We start from the raw sequence: 16,670 nt of genomic DNA on the forward strand, positions 1-16,670 counted from the left end.
CAAATGACTTATGAATTCAATTATTAAATTACTATAATATCTACATAAAACCCTATCCGACTATAACAATGTTTCTTCTGAATACATCTATAGAAATAAATTCTTTTTGAATATTAAATTAACTAATCATGACTATATGTGTGTTATTAGATCTCTTAAATGAATTTCTATTTCAGATGATTTCAATCTTCAAAACAATAAAGAAAAGTATGTTGTTCATATGGTTGTTTTATAAATTCGTTTGAAAAATCCTAATTGTATCAAAACGAAATATTCATACTGTACCGTAGAATCTTGTAGAACCTTCTAAATGCCCTGGTACGACTGAAAGTGAGGAGAGTCACCTCTCGCTGTCGAAATGATCTCATATAGCCACGTGCATACAACTACTGTTAGGGAAGTTCTACTCATTGCCTTCTCGTGGCGGGGTTGTTGTTTAAGATATTGAGAAGATGAAAAGCGAATGTTCAACACTTTAACTGGGTTAATGTATTTGAGTGTGGTCCCCTAAGAAAACCACCTGCTTCAGTTTGGGCACCTGGGCAGTATGTTTGTATAAATAAATAAATAATAGATAACTCAAATTCTAAGTTAATGATCAATAGAAATCGTCAGTTTTTTTGCTGACTTGTTACTAGATGATCCTTTGAATATTTTGTGAGAATTTGTGACATGAGAAGTCTATCATTGTCATGAATGAAAACAACTATCATTATTCATGTATAATACTGGCTGATAATTTATCTGTCTTATTGTTAGGAACATTAAGCGTGCACTTTATAGTTCCGTGTTCGATCCTCAATATTGTCTTAAGAAGGGTTCTATACTATGACAAAGTAGCTGTATCCACCTTTCATTACTAGCCAAAGTGAAATAACCACCATCTTATCTTAACTTAGTGAACGCAATGTTGAGTCACCTAGACTAGTGGCCACATTGTAACCTGGACGCTAAAGTGACCTTGACAGTGTCTACCTACTTACTAGGACTAAATGAAAGTTATAAAGCAGTTTGAAGAATAAGGATTAGGATTTACAGTTGATGGTTTTCATCATGAACTGACATCAGCTATAAAACCAAACTCTATTTATCCAAATGGATAAATGAATTTCGCGCCAAAATCCAAAACCTATTATCTTCTACTTGATTGGTTTGTCCATATAAATTATAGTCTTGTGATTTATCATAGAATCAATTATTAGTGAACAAATAACTATAGCTGAACAGATTGGTAACTGTCATCAATTTTAATCTGAATATCTTCAATAATTAGTAAAAGAAACAATTAAAATTACTTTTAGCTGATTAATCCAACGGGTAGAATAACTTAATAAGTAAAATCAATATTATTATCAGAATAGGTTTTGTGGAGATTTTTAGAAATTTCGCTGATTGAAATCATGAGTCAATGGAAGCTACTTTCAGGGCCATATTTATTTATTTCAACACATAAATATTGATACAAGAGGGCACCAAATATATATGCGCTACACCATATTTGTGTGTGGGGGCCGTGATACTGCCCAGGTGCCCAAACCGAAGCAGGTGGTTTTCTTAGGGGGCCACTCTCCAAGCCTTCGGCCTAAAGGTCTGACCCACATGGCAGTGGAGCACCTTGAGGAGATGCACTCCCGTGGTAGCCGGTGACCGACGATTGGTTCATACGCCATTTTTTCCCTCAGGATACTGCAGCCTATGTGCACCATTGGTTTGGGATCTGGTCAAAGTGCAGGACATTCGCTTTTCGTCCTCTCATTTTCGTAAACAACACCGCAGCCACGAGAAGGCAGTGAGTAGGACTTCCTAGGCAGAGGCTGTATACGCATGGCCGTGTGAGAGTATTTCGAGAGGGAGGGTGGACCCACCTCACTCTCGGCCATACCAGGGCATTCGGGGGCAACTGAAGCTAGACCACCATGGAGAACCTGGAAGCACTGGACAGCCGTTTCTTCCTAGTATGGGACTCCTAAACAGTGCACTTCCACGGTCCCGCTTGCGGGATTGGAACGCAGGGCCTACAGTCTCGCGCGCAAACGCGAAGAAATACAGTTGATTAGTTTAATTCCTTTTCTTTTTTTGTAGTTTAAGTAGAGATTACTTCAATATTGTTATTTAGTAATCGGGTCTGTTGTGAGATGGAAACTCACTGATGACAATGATGGATGTGTCGCTTAACTTCGTGGATTATTTAAAGTTAGACATAAACACCGCTGCATGCTGGCCAGCTCAGTGGTCTAGTAATTAAGCGTTCGCGCGTAGGACTGATAGGTCCTTGGTTCGAATCTCGCGAGGCACGATCGTGGATGTTCACTGCTGATGAGTCCCACAATAGAACGGAACGGCCGTTCAGTGCTTTCAGGTTTCTCATGCTGGTCTAGCTTCAATTGACTTATGATTTCAACCAGTGAAAATCAATATTGTCTGATCATAGACAAAGTGTTTATCAAACGTTTACGGTATAACTGAACTATAGGAATGATTAAACAATTTCATCGGAATGAACTTTTTGATTTCGAAATCATTATTTAAACCAGTAAGTCAAGAGTCCGTATGAGTCGGAAGTATTTTGTAATAAAAGCCATAAAACTAATTATGAAGTATGAGGATATAATAAAGTTTACTCATTTTCTAAAGCTTATTATCAATTGCCTAATATGAATATTGTAATAGTATTACAATCAAGTCGCAATCGTGAGTATATATACACGTTCATTCATTGGTTAATCATGATGTCGATTAATGTCTAGTTTGTTTATCGCTTGTCATTTATCTTTCTGTAACATTTACTTAATCACAAAGTGCAAATCTTATGCAAATCTATGTTAGTTATATTGAGTACACTCAATCATAGAAGACATAGGAACATTTAAATATCAATCAAAATAAGTTGTCCACTGAAAAACGATTATTGATCAGGCAATAATAAATTTCAGTTTTCCCTTTATGTTTGAAGATTTTCAGTAAGATGAAACGATGATCATATAGGTGATTACTATTGAGATGAATCCATTGTTCATCTTGCTATGCTAATGAGGTGTGACAACTTGTATCGATGCATATATGTGCCTAGATCCTACTTTATGGCTGACTGTATAGTTCAGATTTCCAACTCTTCACTTTGTAACTAAACTAGGTGATTATCCAGTTCAATGAATAACAGTTACCTCATTTTTTGATCTAATCATATCTGCAGGTAACAGCTTCCTACTAGAAGTTTTGGAAATCTATGTTACTTATGATTTCCTTATTAACATCTACAAATATCGGTAATTGTCTTACATATTTTCTATAAAATACGTGTCATTTTTATTTTATTAATCATTTAACTATTTCTGTTTTAAACGTTGAGAGTATGAATCAATTGAAGTTAGAGGTTGAGCGCTCAAGCATGAGATTGACAGGTCCAGGGTTTGAATTCTCCATGCAAGATCGTGGATATACACTGCTAAAGAGTCAAACAATAGGATGAAATGGTCGTCTAGTGCTTTCAAGTTTTTCATGATAGTCTAGCTTCAATCGACTCATAATCTTAACTATTATCATAATTACTATACTATCTACATAAAGCCCTTTCTGATATTTCTGTTTTGTTAAACAATAATATCAGTCAAATGAATAATAATAATGATCTTTCCATTGATCATAATCAAACTGATGAACTATATACTACTCAAATGAAACAAGAAAGTAATATAAATAAGAAAAACACAAAAAACACAGTAGAAAATGAAATAGAAGACAGAAAATATAAATTACATTTAATACAAACACTTCAAGAAATCGATAAAAAAGACAATAATCATAAACAATATGAAAATGATATTACATCACAATTCAATGCATTACATAATCCTGTTACCAATTCAAAGAATAATAAGTAAGTTTTCTTAAGTTTTAATCTATTGGTTAGACGCAGGGTATTAAGGAATGATGGTAAATCAGTTGATGAGGTTGTGAATCTTCATCGACTGAGATGGTTCGATCACGTGTTACGTATGCCTGAATACCGATTACCACAACGTACGGATGGTTGGAAGAAAGTTAGGAGCAACCAAATCAAAACGTGGCATCAGTGCTTGAAGTCACTAACTTCTAGCCTGAGCCACGTTGGTAGATACAGATTATTTGGTTGGGGTCCACGTGACTACTGTAACCAATGCCTGGGGACTTTGGGTGACATGGCTCATAATCCATCACAATCGCGTTGGTGTATACATTCCCTGTCTGCCCTTAAACTAACAGATTGAAATCGCTTCATATCTTTCTTTCTACCAACTCATTCTTTCTTCCTGTACTATGTCCTTATATGCGATCTTTCTTTTATACATTACCAGCTCTGAATTAACTACTTTTATGAATCTGGTGTTCATCTTGTGTTAATGAGGTATGGCGACTTAAACCGATGCATATATGTGCCTAGTCCTACGTTGTAGTTGACTTACGTACTTACTAACTTATGCCTGTTACTCTCAATGGAGCATAGGCCGTCGACCAGCATTCTCCAACCTATTCTGTCCTCAGCCTTCTTATCTAGCTCTATCTAATTTTCGTTCATTCTTCTCATATTTGTCTCCATTTTTTCACGTATTTCGTCCTTTGAACTTCCTCTTTTCCTTTGGTCTTGAGGATTTCAAGTAAAGGCTTGCCATGTGACGCAGTTCGGTGCTTTCCTCAATATGTGTCCTATCCACTTCCAGCGCTTCTTCTTCCTGATTTCTTCCTCCGCTGAAATCTGGTTCGTTCTCTCCCACAGTAGGTTATTACTGATAGTGTCTGGCCAACAGATCCGAAGTATTTTGAATAGACATCTGTTAATAAACATTTGAATCTTCTGGATGATGGTTTTCGTAGTTCTCCAAGTTTACTTCCCGTACGGTGGAACTGTCCTGGCCTTTGCATTGATAATTCTGACCTTGATATTGGTTTACAGTTGTTTTGAGTTCCCGATGTCCTTCAGTTGTAAATATCCTGCTATTCCTTTCTGATTCGCGCCTTCACATCTGCATCAAATCCACCATGTTCATCAATGATGCTGCCCAGGTAATATGAAGGTTTTACATCCTGCAAAGCTTCTCTGTCTAGTGTGATTGGATTGGTGAATGCTGTGTTGTATTGGAGAATCTTGTTTTTTCCTTTGTGTATGTTGAAACCTACTGTTGCTGAGGCTGCACTTTTCGTCTTCTGCATTTGTCGTTGCGTGTGCCATAGAAGAGTTAGACCATCTATGAAGTCTAGATCATCCAGCTGCGTCCTAGTTGTCCAATGTATCCCATGCATCCTCCCAGATATTGACGTCTTCATAATGCAGTCGATCAACAAGAGAAAGAGAAATAAAGTTAACAACCTTACCTGACACTGGTATTTACTTCGAACGAGTTTGTCAGCTGTCCTCCATGCACGGTTTGAAATACCTCGTTGTTAATATTTAGGACTGAATTTTAATCATTCTTTATTGATATACGTGTATTTTATATGAATCACCTCAATGTGATTATTTTGTTACAATTCTTGTGAAATAAATGGAATATGGATAATAGTAGATTCTATAAAATCCATCTCGTCCTGTTTGGGACTCGTCAGTAGAATATAGCAGTAACGCAGTGTTGACTTTCATAATAAGACTAGAAGAGAGTACTTCAAATTATTCGGATGATAACCATTGAATTGATGAGCGTATATGATGTTTTTATCATTAATAATAAGGTTCGGAATTATTCTTTTATAGGTATTCAAGAAGGGATAATTCAAACCTTTAATTAACAATGATACAAACATCATATCCTCTGAAGAAGGTGTTTATCATGCTTTAGTAGTTAGATGGATAACATTCCGGGTTTAAATTGTAGTGAAAGTATTTAAAGGGGGGATACAGATGCAACTAGCCGATGAGTCCGAAATAGGATTACATTATTTTCAGAATTCCATTACTACCTACAGTCCAGTTATTCCATAAAATATAATGATATTTTAGATTAAATGTGTTCATTATGAAATGTCAAGGATTTAACTACGTATCAATATGCAATGATTGTTCAGGGTGATATTGTTTCGGAATAAAAACTTTCTACCAAACTGATCTCTTCTATACAAACATTATGAAGTCAGATTTTCGTAGGACCAAAAATTACTTGAATAGAGTTGAAACTTTTGAACATTATATTTCAGCGGCATCTATTGAACTCCATAGGATTGGAATCTTGGACGTTGGATAAGAAAAGATGAAGCTACAAACTGTTAATTTATATCCAATTATGGCAAAAAACTAAAACATTATCAAGTTACTGTGAATGTGATGTTTAGAAATTTGAAGAGAGATGACTTTCGAAAAGATCGAGTTATTGTCTGTTGATATTCTGAACCACATATACAGTTGACTTCCAAGGGATGGAAACATCTTGATAAATTTTTCATTTTGATATTACATGATCGATGATAGTCTGTAGAAGGAACTCGACTTACGTTTATACTAATTAGTATGCATAATCAAGGGATATCTAATGTCATATCCACTTAGTGAATCCAAACAAAATCTATCTCAATTCAGGTTTTAGTAGAATTTGATTAACATCTAGTCAATTAACCTTAATGGATACTTGATCAATAGGATTAAGTTCACAACTGTGGGCTAGTTTGTTCAATGATCGATCAGTTAAGTCATCATGAAATGATTTTCAATCATTTGGTTTTTTTACTTAATTACGTTACGTTGAGACTATAATCGATGGACGACCTTTGAGTGACGCTAGACTAACTTTGAGAGTGTCCACTTAATAACCAGAACCAAATGACGATTATAAACCGGTGTGAGGAATTACAATCATGATTTACATTTGGTGGTTTAGGGTTGAGAATTGATAGGAGGGTTGATGAGGATGGTAACAAATTTAGATCAATAATCATTCACCTCGTTAATAAAACAATTAATAAGTGTCGAATAGTAACGTCATGGTGACAAACTATAGTTATCCTTCATTGCACAACTTCAAATATTGACTTCTAAAAATGATAGAAATAATGATTCTTCCAATCTTATTGTTATTACAATTGCTCACCGGTTTCCTTCAATTTAATCTTCTACTGACTGACATTTCACTTTCGACTGTTTCTACAAACTACTTATATATCTGTCAGTATAAGTAGTATGCACCACAATATGACTTGTTACATTGTTGTATAGTCCAATTTACAATTTTAGAAACATTGATCATATGTATTGTTGCATATTTCAATTATATGACCTAACAACACTTCATCATTTCTGTTTCTACTTAACTACTTAACTAATTTCACTTTATAATCAAACTATTATCAAACTCACTTTAATCAAATTTAAACTCTATTTTAAAACTACTGAACAAGAACTCTAGCTTTTAACTTGAATTAATGATGAATAAGGTGTGAGATAATATTTTAATGAGATATCATATGAACCAGTCAATACTTTTATTAACACTTCGGTACGTGAGACCTCATGAGAGTTCCTTTTGTAACTATATGTTAATCGCATCTGGGTAAGTAACAGTGAGATTAGACGAAGGGTATTCAGAAATTATAGTAAATCAGTTGATTGAGTTGTGAATCTTCATCGACTGAGATGGTTCGGTCACGTGTTACGTATGCCTGAATACCGATTACCACGATAACTGACCTGTTTCTAGCATCTAAATATATATATATATAGTTATTATTATAATCCAGTGATTTACACTCATGTATGTCAATTGTTTTCACACTATCTCCATGTAAAAAATTCTGTCACAATTTTGGTTTGTAAGCAGCTGACGAGAACCCTCGAAATATTATGAATTCATACTATTCTGCATCAATGTTTGTTCCTGCTCATTCTTTCTTCCTGTACTATACCCTTATTGCAATCTTTCTTTTATATATTACCACCACTGAATTAACTGCTTCTATGAATTCAGTGTTCATCTTGTTTTGCTAATGAAGCATGGCATCCTGAACCGATGAACATATGTACATGGTTCTACGTTGTAGCTGACTGACTGACAAGTATATCGATATTGGTGTTGGTAAACACCTTATTTATTGCCAATTTTAGTTAGTTGTAACTGATTTTATAGTAGCTCGACTGTAGCTTCTACCTTGACGTGGTGGCCGGGCTTGCCTATCGTGATGACCCAACCGAGTTATATTGGCTGGGACATATGTTCCTTTAGGTTCTGCAACCTCAGGTAGGTCGACGGGAGAACGGTAAGACAAAAAGCAGCAACTCAAGGTCTGAGGGCGAAGTCGTACTGTTGACTGTATATAGGTGTGTCACCAGTAAAGTGTTTCCCTCGGACAACCAACACCTGCAGCGATGCTGCCTTCTCACAAGGAAGGAAGGGGCTAGAAAAGGTTAACCCTAAAAGTATCACACCTTACCTTACCTCACGGATTTCCATCTCCGGCGGTAAGGCCCTTTGAAGGACGGAGCTGACACATTAAAAAGCCCCCACGAAAAAACCGCGCGCAACCAGCCTCAAGCAGTTGTCCCTCGGGCTCTGTGGTCACGCTCCCAGGTCGTTAAGACCAACACTAATCCGACTTCATTTCCAGGTTTCTCAAGAAATACCTTTTGTTGTGACTTTAAACCTGGATCGATTTATACCCCGTGCCAATTGTTGTGTCCTTGACTGAAAGATTAGAGAGCAGTGTATTGTAGATCGGATCACTGACACGTAAAACACGCACTAACGGCCTAGAGTCCCAATTAGTCCTGCTTCACTGTCTAACCCAGCCAGTTGAGTCCAGAACACAAGTCACAGCCTCTGAGATATGAATCGTTATATTTCAGACATACTCTATTTATATACCAACCAACCAGACCACATCGTACCATAAAATAGAAAACAACATTTGACAAGTGAAATAAATATCGACCAATAGGAAATGTCCATTTAACGTCCAAGGACACCATTAGACTTAACACGATAATTATTGGTATATTCCTCCGCATCCCTAACACCTCCCTTTTTTTGAAGATCCGGAGTTGATATCCGGATTTTAAAATTCTCCGCGTCCGTCCTCCACCGCGAAATAGTGTTGGGTTCTCATATCCCCAAGTTACAATTAATTTGACTTTATTTAAAACATAATTGTCACTTTGAACAGAGAGGTCACTAAAAGTGATTAGATAGTGGGGATAACATCGCTTGATATGAGGTCATCAACGTTTGATTCTTCTGGAACATTGTCATGGGATTCCTTGAAAACCTCATTTGTAGATAGTTGATCACTGGGATAATCAACATCTATCAAAATTGTATTAGATTTCTGATCATCGATTGATGCATCTAACACGTTTGCTGGTACAAGAGGATCTAGATAATAAGATTCATCAGAATCTCCTGTTGTTGAATGATGAGGACCATTTGGAACAGCTGGACTCAGTATACTGCATGATTTGTTTCCTGTTTCCTTGTGGGCGGGTACTGCAATTAATTTATGAGCATTTAATAAGAGATCTTCTTCCTGTGAACTGGGTACATCACTGTCTGTACATGTTTCAGGAACAGTGGGATTTGAACCCACGACAGGGAATGTTTCTGAATTGGACATTTCTGGACAACTGGGCGGGTCATGAATGACTGTCTCGTTTATATTACTGCTCGTCCGAGATTCACAGAGGCTTTTATAGACAGCTTCATATGTTCTGCAGCTATTTTCCAGCTCAGTATGCAGATGAGAAATGAACTTACCAACTTCTGTCGCATCTCCGAAACATGGGAGATTCATCAACCGTGTGCGTAAATTTTCTAAAAAACGTAACTGGCTATTTTTGAAACACTGCTGTTGTTGCTCAAGTAGAATCTGTAATTGATCGGAAAATGTCATTTTTTCAGCACCAGCAATGAAAATTAACTGTAGGAATAATGACCAATGTTGCTCAAGGACGCTGATGACAACCTGGCTGCTGATTGGTCGAAACAATTAGGCTGAATCTCGTCCAATTACAGGGTTCAAAATTTTTCTCCAGCCCGTCGCCAATTTCTATAGATGTGGCGGCAGATTAGAGGGTAGCCTTTTATCGACCGATTCAGTGACACGCAAACACGTGCAACGGCCTAGAGTCTCGATTGACCCCGCTTCCCTGTCTAGCCCAGCCAGTTGAGTCCAGAACGCAAGTCTTAGCCTCTGAGATATGAATCGTTATATTTCAAACATACTCTGTTTATATACCAACCAAACAAAATACATCGTACCATAAAATAGAATACAACATTTGTACAATATTTAACAAGTGAAATAAATACAGACCAATAGAGAGTGTCCATTTAAAGTCCAAGGACACCATTAGACTTAACATGATAGATATTGACATATTCCTCTGCATCCCTAACACCTTCCCACGGTGTGGGCAGCCGGGAAGTGATAACAGCCCTCATACCCTTCACAACACACGAGGCCAAGTCGCTCACATTCAAATCCCTCCTACACCGTCATAAAATCTCTTACCTTCATGACTAACTCTCCTAACGTCCCTTTATCACCTCGCACCGCTAGGACATACGATTCGAGTACGTTAAACTTTATTCCTAGTCTCCTAAAAACACACTGTAAACTACACGTAGAAGCTTCCAACGTCTGAACACTGTACCAAATAGGACAACAGGCTTCCTTAGCTAGGACTTTAGAATCCGGCGCCATCGACGTGTGCACAGACAAAGATGGACATATTATACATTCTCAATCCAGGAGATTGGATCGATGAGCGGAACACTTTAGGGATCAGTTCAACTGGCCTTCAGCCACACTGGTTTCCCACGGTCTCCAGTCAACCTGAATGGCAAGTTCATGTAAATCCTCCGTCTCTTTACGAAGTTGAAAAAACCATAGGAAATCTGAAGCGAGGGAGATCAACAGGCCCTGACAGGTTTACTCCTGAGATTTTTAAGGATGGTGGTTCAGTATTAGCAGTGAGATTAACTGAGGTCTTAGGTAGAATTTGGGAACTGGACGTAATCCCATCTGACTGGTCTCAATTACTGATTGTGCCAGTCTATAAGAAAGGACAAAAGTCCTCTTGTGACAATCACAGAGGAATCAGTTTGACAAATATAGTGTCTAAAATATTAGCTTCAATAATACTTCGTCGCCTAACCAAAGCTTGTGAAGAACAGACTAGAGAAAATCAGTCTGGTTTTTCGACCTGGACGTGATTGCATAGATCAGATATTCACACTACGTCAGGTTCTAGAACACAGACACACATTCAGACGCCCCACAATGGTAGTATTTCTCAACCTTAAGGCGGCATTCGATTCTGTTGATAGTGAGGTTCTATGGCAGTGTTTGTCACTGAAAGGAGTACCAAAGAAGTACATTAACCTTATAAAGGCTCTCTACTCGAACACAACTGGTAGAGTGAGAGCTTATGGCGAACTGTCATCAGAATTGACTACCTCAAGTGGTGTTCGTCAGGGCTGTCCACTCTCTCCATTCCTGTTCAACTTTGTCGGCGACGTACTTTTAGAGATAACGGTTTCCTCGTCTAGATTTCCAGGGGTTGAACCTCTACCAGGAGGTTCACTTGTTGACTTAGAATATGCTGATGATATAGTTTTATTTGGTGAAGACGCTGACAAAATGCAGAGTCTTATGACCACTCTAAGCAACAATGCAGGCATGTTCGGGATGCAATTCTCCCCTTCGAAATGCAAAATGTTGCTTCAGGATATGGTCGCATTGACACCCGAACTAGTGATAGGGAGTGAAGTAATTGAGCGTGTCGATCGCTTCACTTATCTTGGAAGTCTCATCAGCCCTTGTGGTCTGGTGTGTGACGAAATCTCAGCACGAATACAGAAGGCTGGACTAGCTTTCACCAACTTGCGTCATTTATGGTGTAGACGAGATATCCGTCTATCAACCAAAGGACGCGTTTACTGCTCAGCAGTTCGTTTCGTTCTACTTTATGGCAGTGAAACATGGCCGATAAGAGTAGAGGATATCCGTAGGTTACTAGTATTCGATCAAGGTGTCTTCGAAACATTGCTCGTATATCCTGGGACTACCGAGTAAGTAATGCAGTTGTTAGGAAACGGGTCCTAGGTAAGGATGGCAAATCGATTAGTGAAGTAGTGAAACTTCATCAGTTGAAATAGCTGGGACATGTGTTACGTATGCCCAACCACCGACTGCCTCGACGTGCGATGTTTCATAGTATACGAGTAGGTTGGAAGAAAGCTAGGAGTGGCCAGACCAAAACATGGCATAAGTCCATGAAGTCACTGACAAATTGACTGATCCATGTTTGTAGGTGTAGACTACGTGGTTGGGGACCGCGAGATGATAGCAACCGATGATTGGAGACGTTGAATGACATGGCTCGAAATCGTTTGCAATGTCACTAAGCCAAGTTATTCACAAACACAATGTACTCTATGTTTAGATTTGTAAATTAAGATAGAAATCGTCATAATTCGTTATTCTAGGTAGTTTGAAAATTTATCACCAAGATTAGCCTGTATTGTCGGTTGCTATGTTAAGCCCATATGACTTGTTCTAGCTTCTGGACAAAACAATTTATCCATTCTTCTTGAGTAGTCACGGTTTTGACCTTGCTAATTATTTACTTATCAACTGTGACTGTTTTTATATGAGCGTGTTTGTGTATGTACACTTCTTATCCTATTCACCACATATCTGCAATCTATTTTTATATGGATTAACGCTTGATTAAATGGAGTTGGCTCACAAAATGCCTTCTCCACTGCGCGTCGTTATGATTCACTTTCTTCTATTCGCCCAATCCTTCTCATTTCCTGTCCAAATCAGTGAGTGTACAATATATATGTATTCAAGAAGTCCATTCTCTTATTCGACATATTCAATTCCGTTATTCACTAACTCGATTTAAGTCGATAATCGATATACGAGAATAGCCGACATATGTATTTCAATGACAGTCAGTATACGATCCAACTGTTTTTTAACCATGTTTCTTACATTAAATTCTTTATAGTATTAGATATCACTTCTTTTTATGCACTTCTATCTTTGCTTATTAGTTGCAGACAGTTATGCATTTCAGTTAGAAAATGCCAAAATTATTCACCCAATAAACCTGAAGATTCCTATAGAATTTCTATAAGTATAACATTCAGGCCAATCTTCAAGTAGTAAACATTGCTACATAGATTCAATCTACTATTCTATACTAAACAATCAATAGGTTACAGCACCTGAGATCAGCCTAACACATTTGCTAGATGAAGCACATAAAAACAACAAATAAGAGGCAAGGTTATCAAAGCTGGTTGATTTATTTTTAGAACCTCTCTTCTGTTCGAAGTAGAACATTGATAAAAGTTGCACCGCAAAAAGGAACAATTGACAGGAGGCATGTTTATTATCAGTTAATTCTTGATCAGGGCTCTACACTAATATGTAGACACATAACTAAACAAATGTATCATTGCATTTCTGAACATCAACCTCTATGGTTGACCCTACAACAAAAGAAAGTGGTAAAGAGGTTTATTTTGGTGCATCTGGTCGATAATTGTCATCACATAGATAAAACTTCAGTGTCCCACCAAATTTACCTAATTATTCTGGAATTTGACACTTACATACATCACAATACATAGGAATACTAATCAAAAACCTAATGTTTGTATACAGACTTTGAATCTAACCTGGTCATCTACTTGGATATCATTAAATGTTTCTAAATCTTTCTCAATTTTGTTATTATTTTAATTTCTAATTCTAATCTTATGTAACCTGTTTAGTAACATTACAATTTCATTTTCATTGTACCCGTCCCCATACTGATAATTACCATGTACTCATTATTGACTAGCTTCGCGAGGGAATCCTCGGCGTTCTAGTGAGAAGCTGTAACCAGTGGAGTTAATGCGTGTCGGGTAGAGACAGGTATCTTGCTCAGTACAATGGAAGATGGTTGCGCAATTTCGTGGGTTGGTTGAGGTTAGACACTAACACCTCTGGATGCCGGCTCAGTGATCTAATGATTAAACGTTCGCGCGCAAAACCGAAGGCCTTGGGTCCGAATCCGTCGAGGCAGGATCGTGGATGAGCATTTCTGAGGAGTCCCACAACAGGAGGAAACGGTTGTTCAATGCTTCCAGGTTTTCAATGATGGTCACATATCAATCGGTTCATGATCTCAACCAAAAATCTTATGTAACTGTTTGTAATAAGTAACTGATTGTGAAAATACACCTTACTTTTTATTCTCCAGAAGTAACTAGCTGATTACCACATTGTTAAGTTGACTCACTATAATGTAATTGGTGTCACCTTTTAAAGCTTTAAAAAAGCTTATATATATTGGTGTAGAGCCCTGATGAAATACAAACTAAAAGAAAATATTTATTCGTTCAACTTATCTTTTTAATGGTTTGATGGGAATATATAATTCAGACAGTACAGTACTAATGTGGTGTGTGCTACTTAGATCGACATGAATAGTATATAACGATAGTCAGGATCAGAATGTCTGGCAGCAGAAGGTCGAGAGGGAAAGGACAGAAACAGGAAGCAATTAATATAAAAAGCAGGAACAATGAAGTCTGAGACGATGAAATGAGATTTGCAAAAGGAACAGTCAAGTTTGAGACAATTGATTGACATTTTGCAAATTAAGTATTCACTGTATGGTTCTCAGATTTTACTATGATGTTCTGTAATTTCATATTGTAATATATTCGATTGTCACCACATGTGTTCTCATTCACTACACTACCACCTAATCAACTTTTTTTGCGTACAACTTAACTAACTTGTTGAGATAAAATTATTCCAAAGGAAGGTAATGTGAGATTGTATTTGCAAATCATTATAAAATATTTATGTCTCATGGGGAGCATCAGTCCCTTCAAGACTTCAGCTAATCTATGTTGATGAATAATTACTACGTTAACGAGACTTAAGCCCACGACTTCCTTTTGGGTACCTTCAGTCAACTAAAATCAAAACACAGTTCACAAGATATCGAGTCACTTAAACTGATGAATACATTCCAACTTGATCGATGGGATTTAATTTGTGCTTAAAGTACTAGACAAACATGACATGGTCACTAATCAAGTGACCAATTACTTCTAAACATTCTTGATTGAGATCGTGAACCGATTGATGTGAGACCACCATTGAAAACTTGGAATCACTGGACAGCCATTTCGTCCTTTAATGGGACTCCTCAGCAGTGCGCGTCCATGATTCTAAATAAATTTGGTAGTTTCTACTATATCTAAGCTACTTTTTTATTCTAATTTTGGTGTGATTTGTTATTTCAAAAACTAGTACTGGAAAGACAAGAGAAGAAGAACTATGGAATGATTTATTTGGATCGATAAAGGATAATGTCAATAAAACATCGGTAAGATGTTTTTCTTTTTATAATCATAATGCACAGAATGATACACTACTGTAATTATTACAAATTATATCCAACTGAGAAACTGTTAAAAACTAAGGAGAACTGGTTAGCTTTTCATCTTAGTTTGTGAAAAGGTAACATCGTGCATTTATTAAATCGGACAAGGACTAAACCCATAACTTAATTTTGCCCCTAAATGCCCTGAAACGGCCGAGTGAGGAGAGTCATCTCTCCCTCTCAAAATCCTCTCAAGTGGCCACGTGCATACAATCACTGCCTTCTCGCGACATTACTATTCTTTGCGAAAGTAAGGGGAATAAAATCGAATGTCCGGCGCTTAAATCGGGTTGGTGGAATTGGAGGATCCACCTAGAGGAGTTGGAAATTATTTATTTATTTGGACACATGAATATTGGTACAAGAGAGCGCCAATATATATGCGCCACACAAAACAATGAAAATTCGAGAGGAATACAAAGAAAGAAAAAAAAGCTAAGGAGCGCAACAAAAAAAAGAGAGAACAATAACGAAGAGATTGGTGTAAGGTAATGTGCTAGTAATCAGGGAACGCAAAGGTACAATCGGAAGAAATCTTTCAGGTAAGGGAGACAGAACCACTTTTTATGAAGAAAGTAAAAGAAGGTTACAGCAGGATCGCCACTGGCTTCTATTCTGAGCCATATCTGATAACGTCTCTAGCCACTGTGTTCCATCATCTCTCAGACCCCAACCAGGGAGTCGTGAAGGTCCAACACAAGCCAGTCCTTTGCAGCTTTCTTTCATGCCACGACACCATGTCATGCACTGACCACCTCTCCGCTTCTTCCAACCAGTCCCAGAGTCGGCAAATAATGCACGACGTGGAATTCTCTGAGACGGCATTCGTAGAACATGTCCAAGCCACCGAAGTCGGTGTTTCAAGATGGTGACACCAATTGCATTATCGTCTCTGTGCCCGAACACACGATGCCGAACCTCTGCATTACTGACATGGTGTTGCCACTGAATGTCAGCAATCCTTCGGAGACAGCGATGATCGAACACAGAGTCGTCTAACGTCCTCAACTCGGAGAGGCCAGGTTTCACAAGCATAGAGCAAAACTGCTCTCACCGACGCGTTGTAGATCCGACCTTTTACGGCCAAACTAACATCACGAAGGCGCCATAGATGGCCCAGATTGGCATAAGCCGCTCTGGCTTTCACTATACGTGCATTGATCTCATCACTCACACCCCCACCAGCACTTATGCAGCTACCCAGATACACAAACTTCTCGACTACTTCTATCTGCTCACCATCCAGAGTGAGTACAGG

At 37.8% G+C, this 16,670-nt stretch overlaps 2 protein-coding genes across 2 annotated transcripts in view; one reads left to right on the forward strand and one right to left on the reverse strand.

Annotated features, from left to right (window-relative positions):
- Window positions 1-16,670, forward strand: part of LCA5 (Lebercilin) — a gene marked incomplete at both ends in the record, with an annotated part of 39,376 nt that overhangs the window by 18,869 nt on the left and 3,837 nt on the right. Inside the window, 3 exons of the mRNA XM_051217746.1 lie at window positions 177-207; window positions 3,608-3,877; window positions 15,280-15,355. Coding sequence (XP_051065186.1) covers window positions 177-207; window positions 3,608-3,877; window positions 15,280-15,355 — 377 coding nt within the window. The remainder of the gene's footprint in view (window positions 1-176; window positions 208-3,607; window positions 3,878-15,279; window positions 15,356-16,670) is intronic.
- On the reverse strand, window positions 9,136-9,840 carry MS3_00009382 (uncharacterized protein; the record flags this gene model as incomplete). Its single annotated transcript, XM_035733929.1, has 1 exon — window positions 9,136-9,840. One exon carries the CDS (start codon window positions 9,838-9,840, stop codon window positions 9,136-9,138), a length of 705 nt encoding a protein of 234 aa, XP_035590255.1.

This window comes from Schistosoma haematobium, chromosome 5, assembly GCF_000699445.3.
Source record: "Schistosoma haematobium chromosome 5, whole genome shotgun sequence".
NCBI classification, from domain to species: domain Eukaryota; kingdom Metazoa; phylum Platyhelminthes; class Trematoda; order Strigeidida; family Schistosomatidae; genus Schistosoma; species Schistosoma haematobium.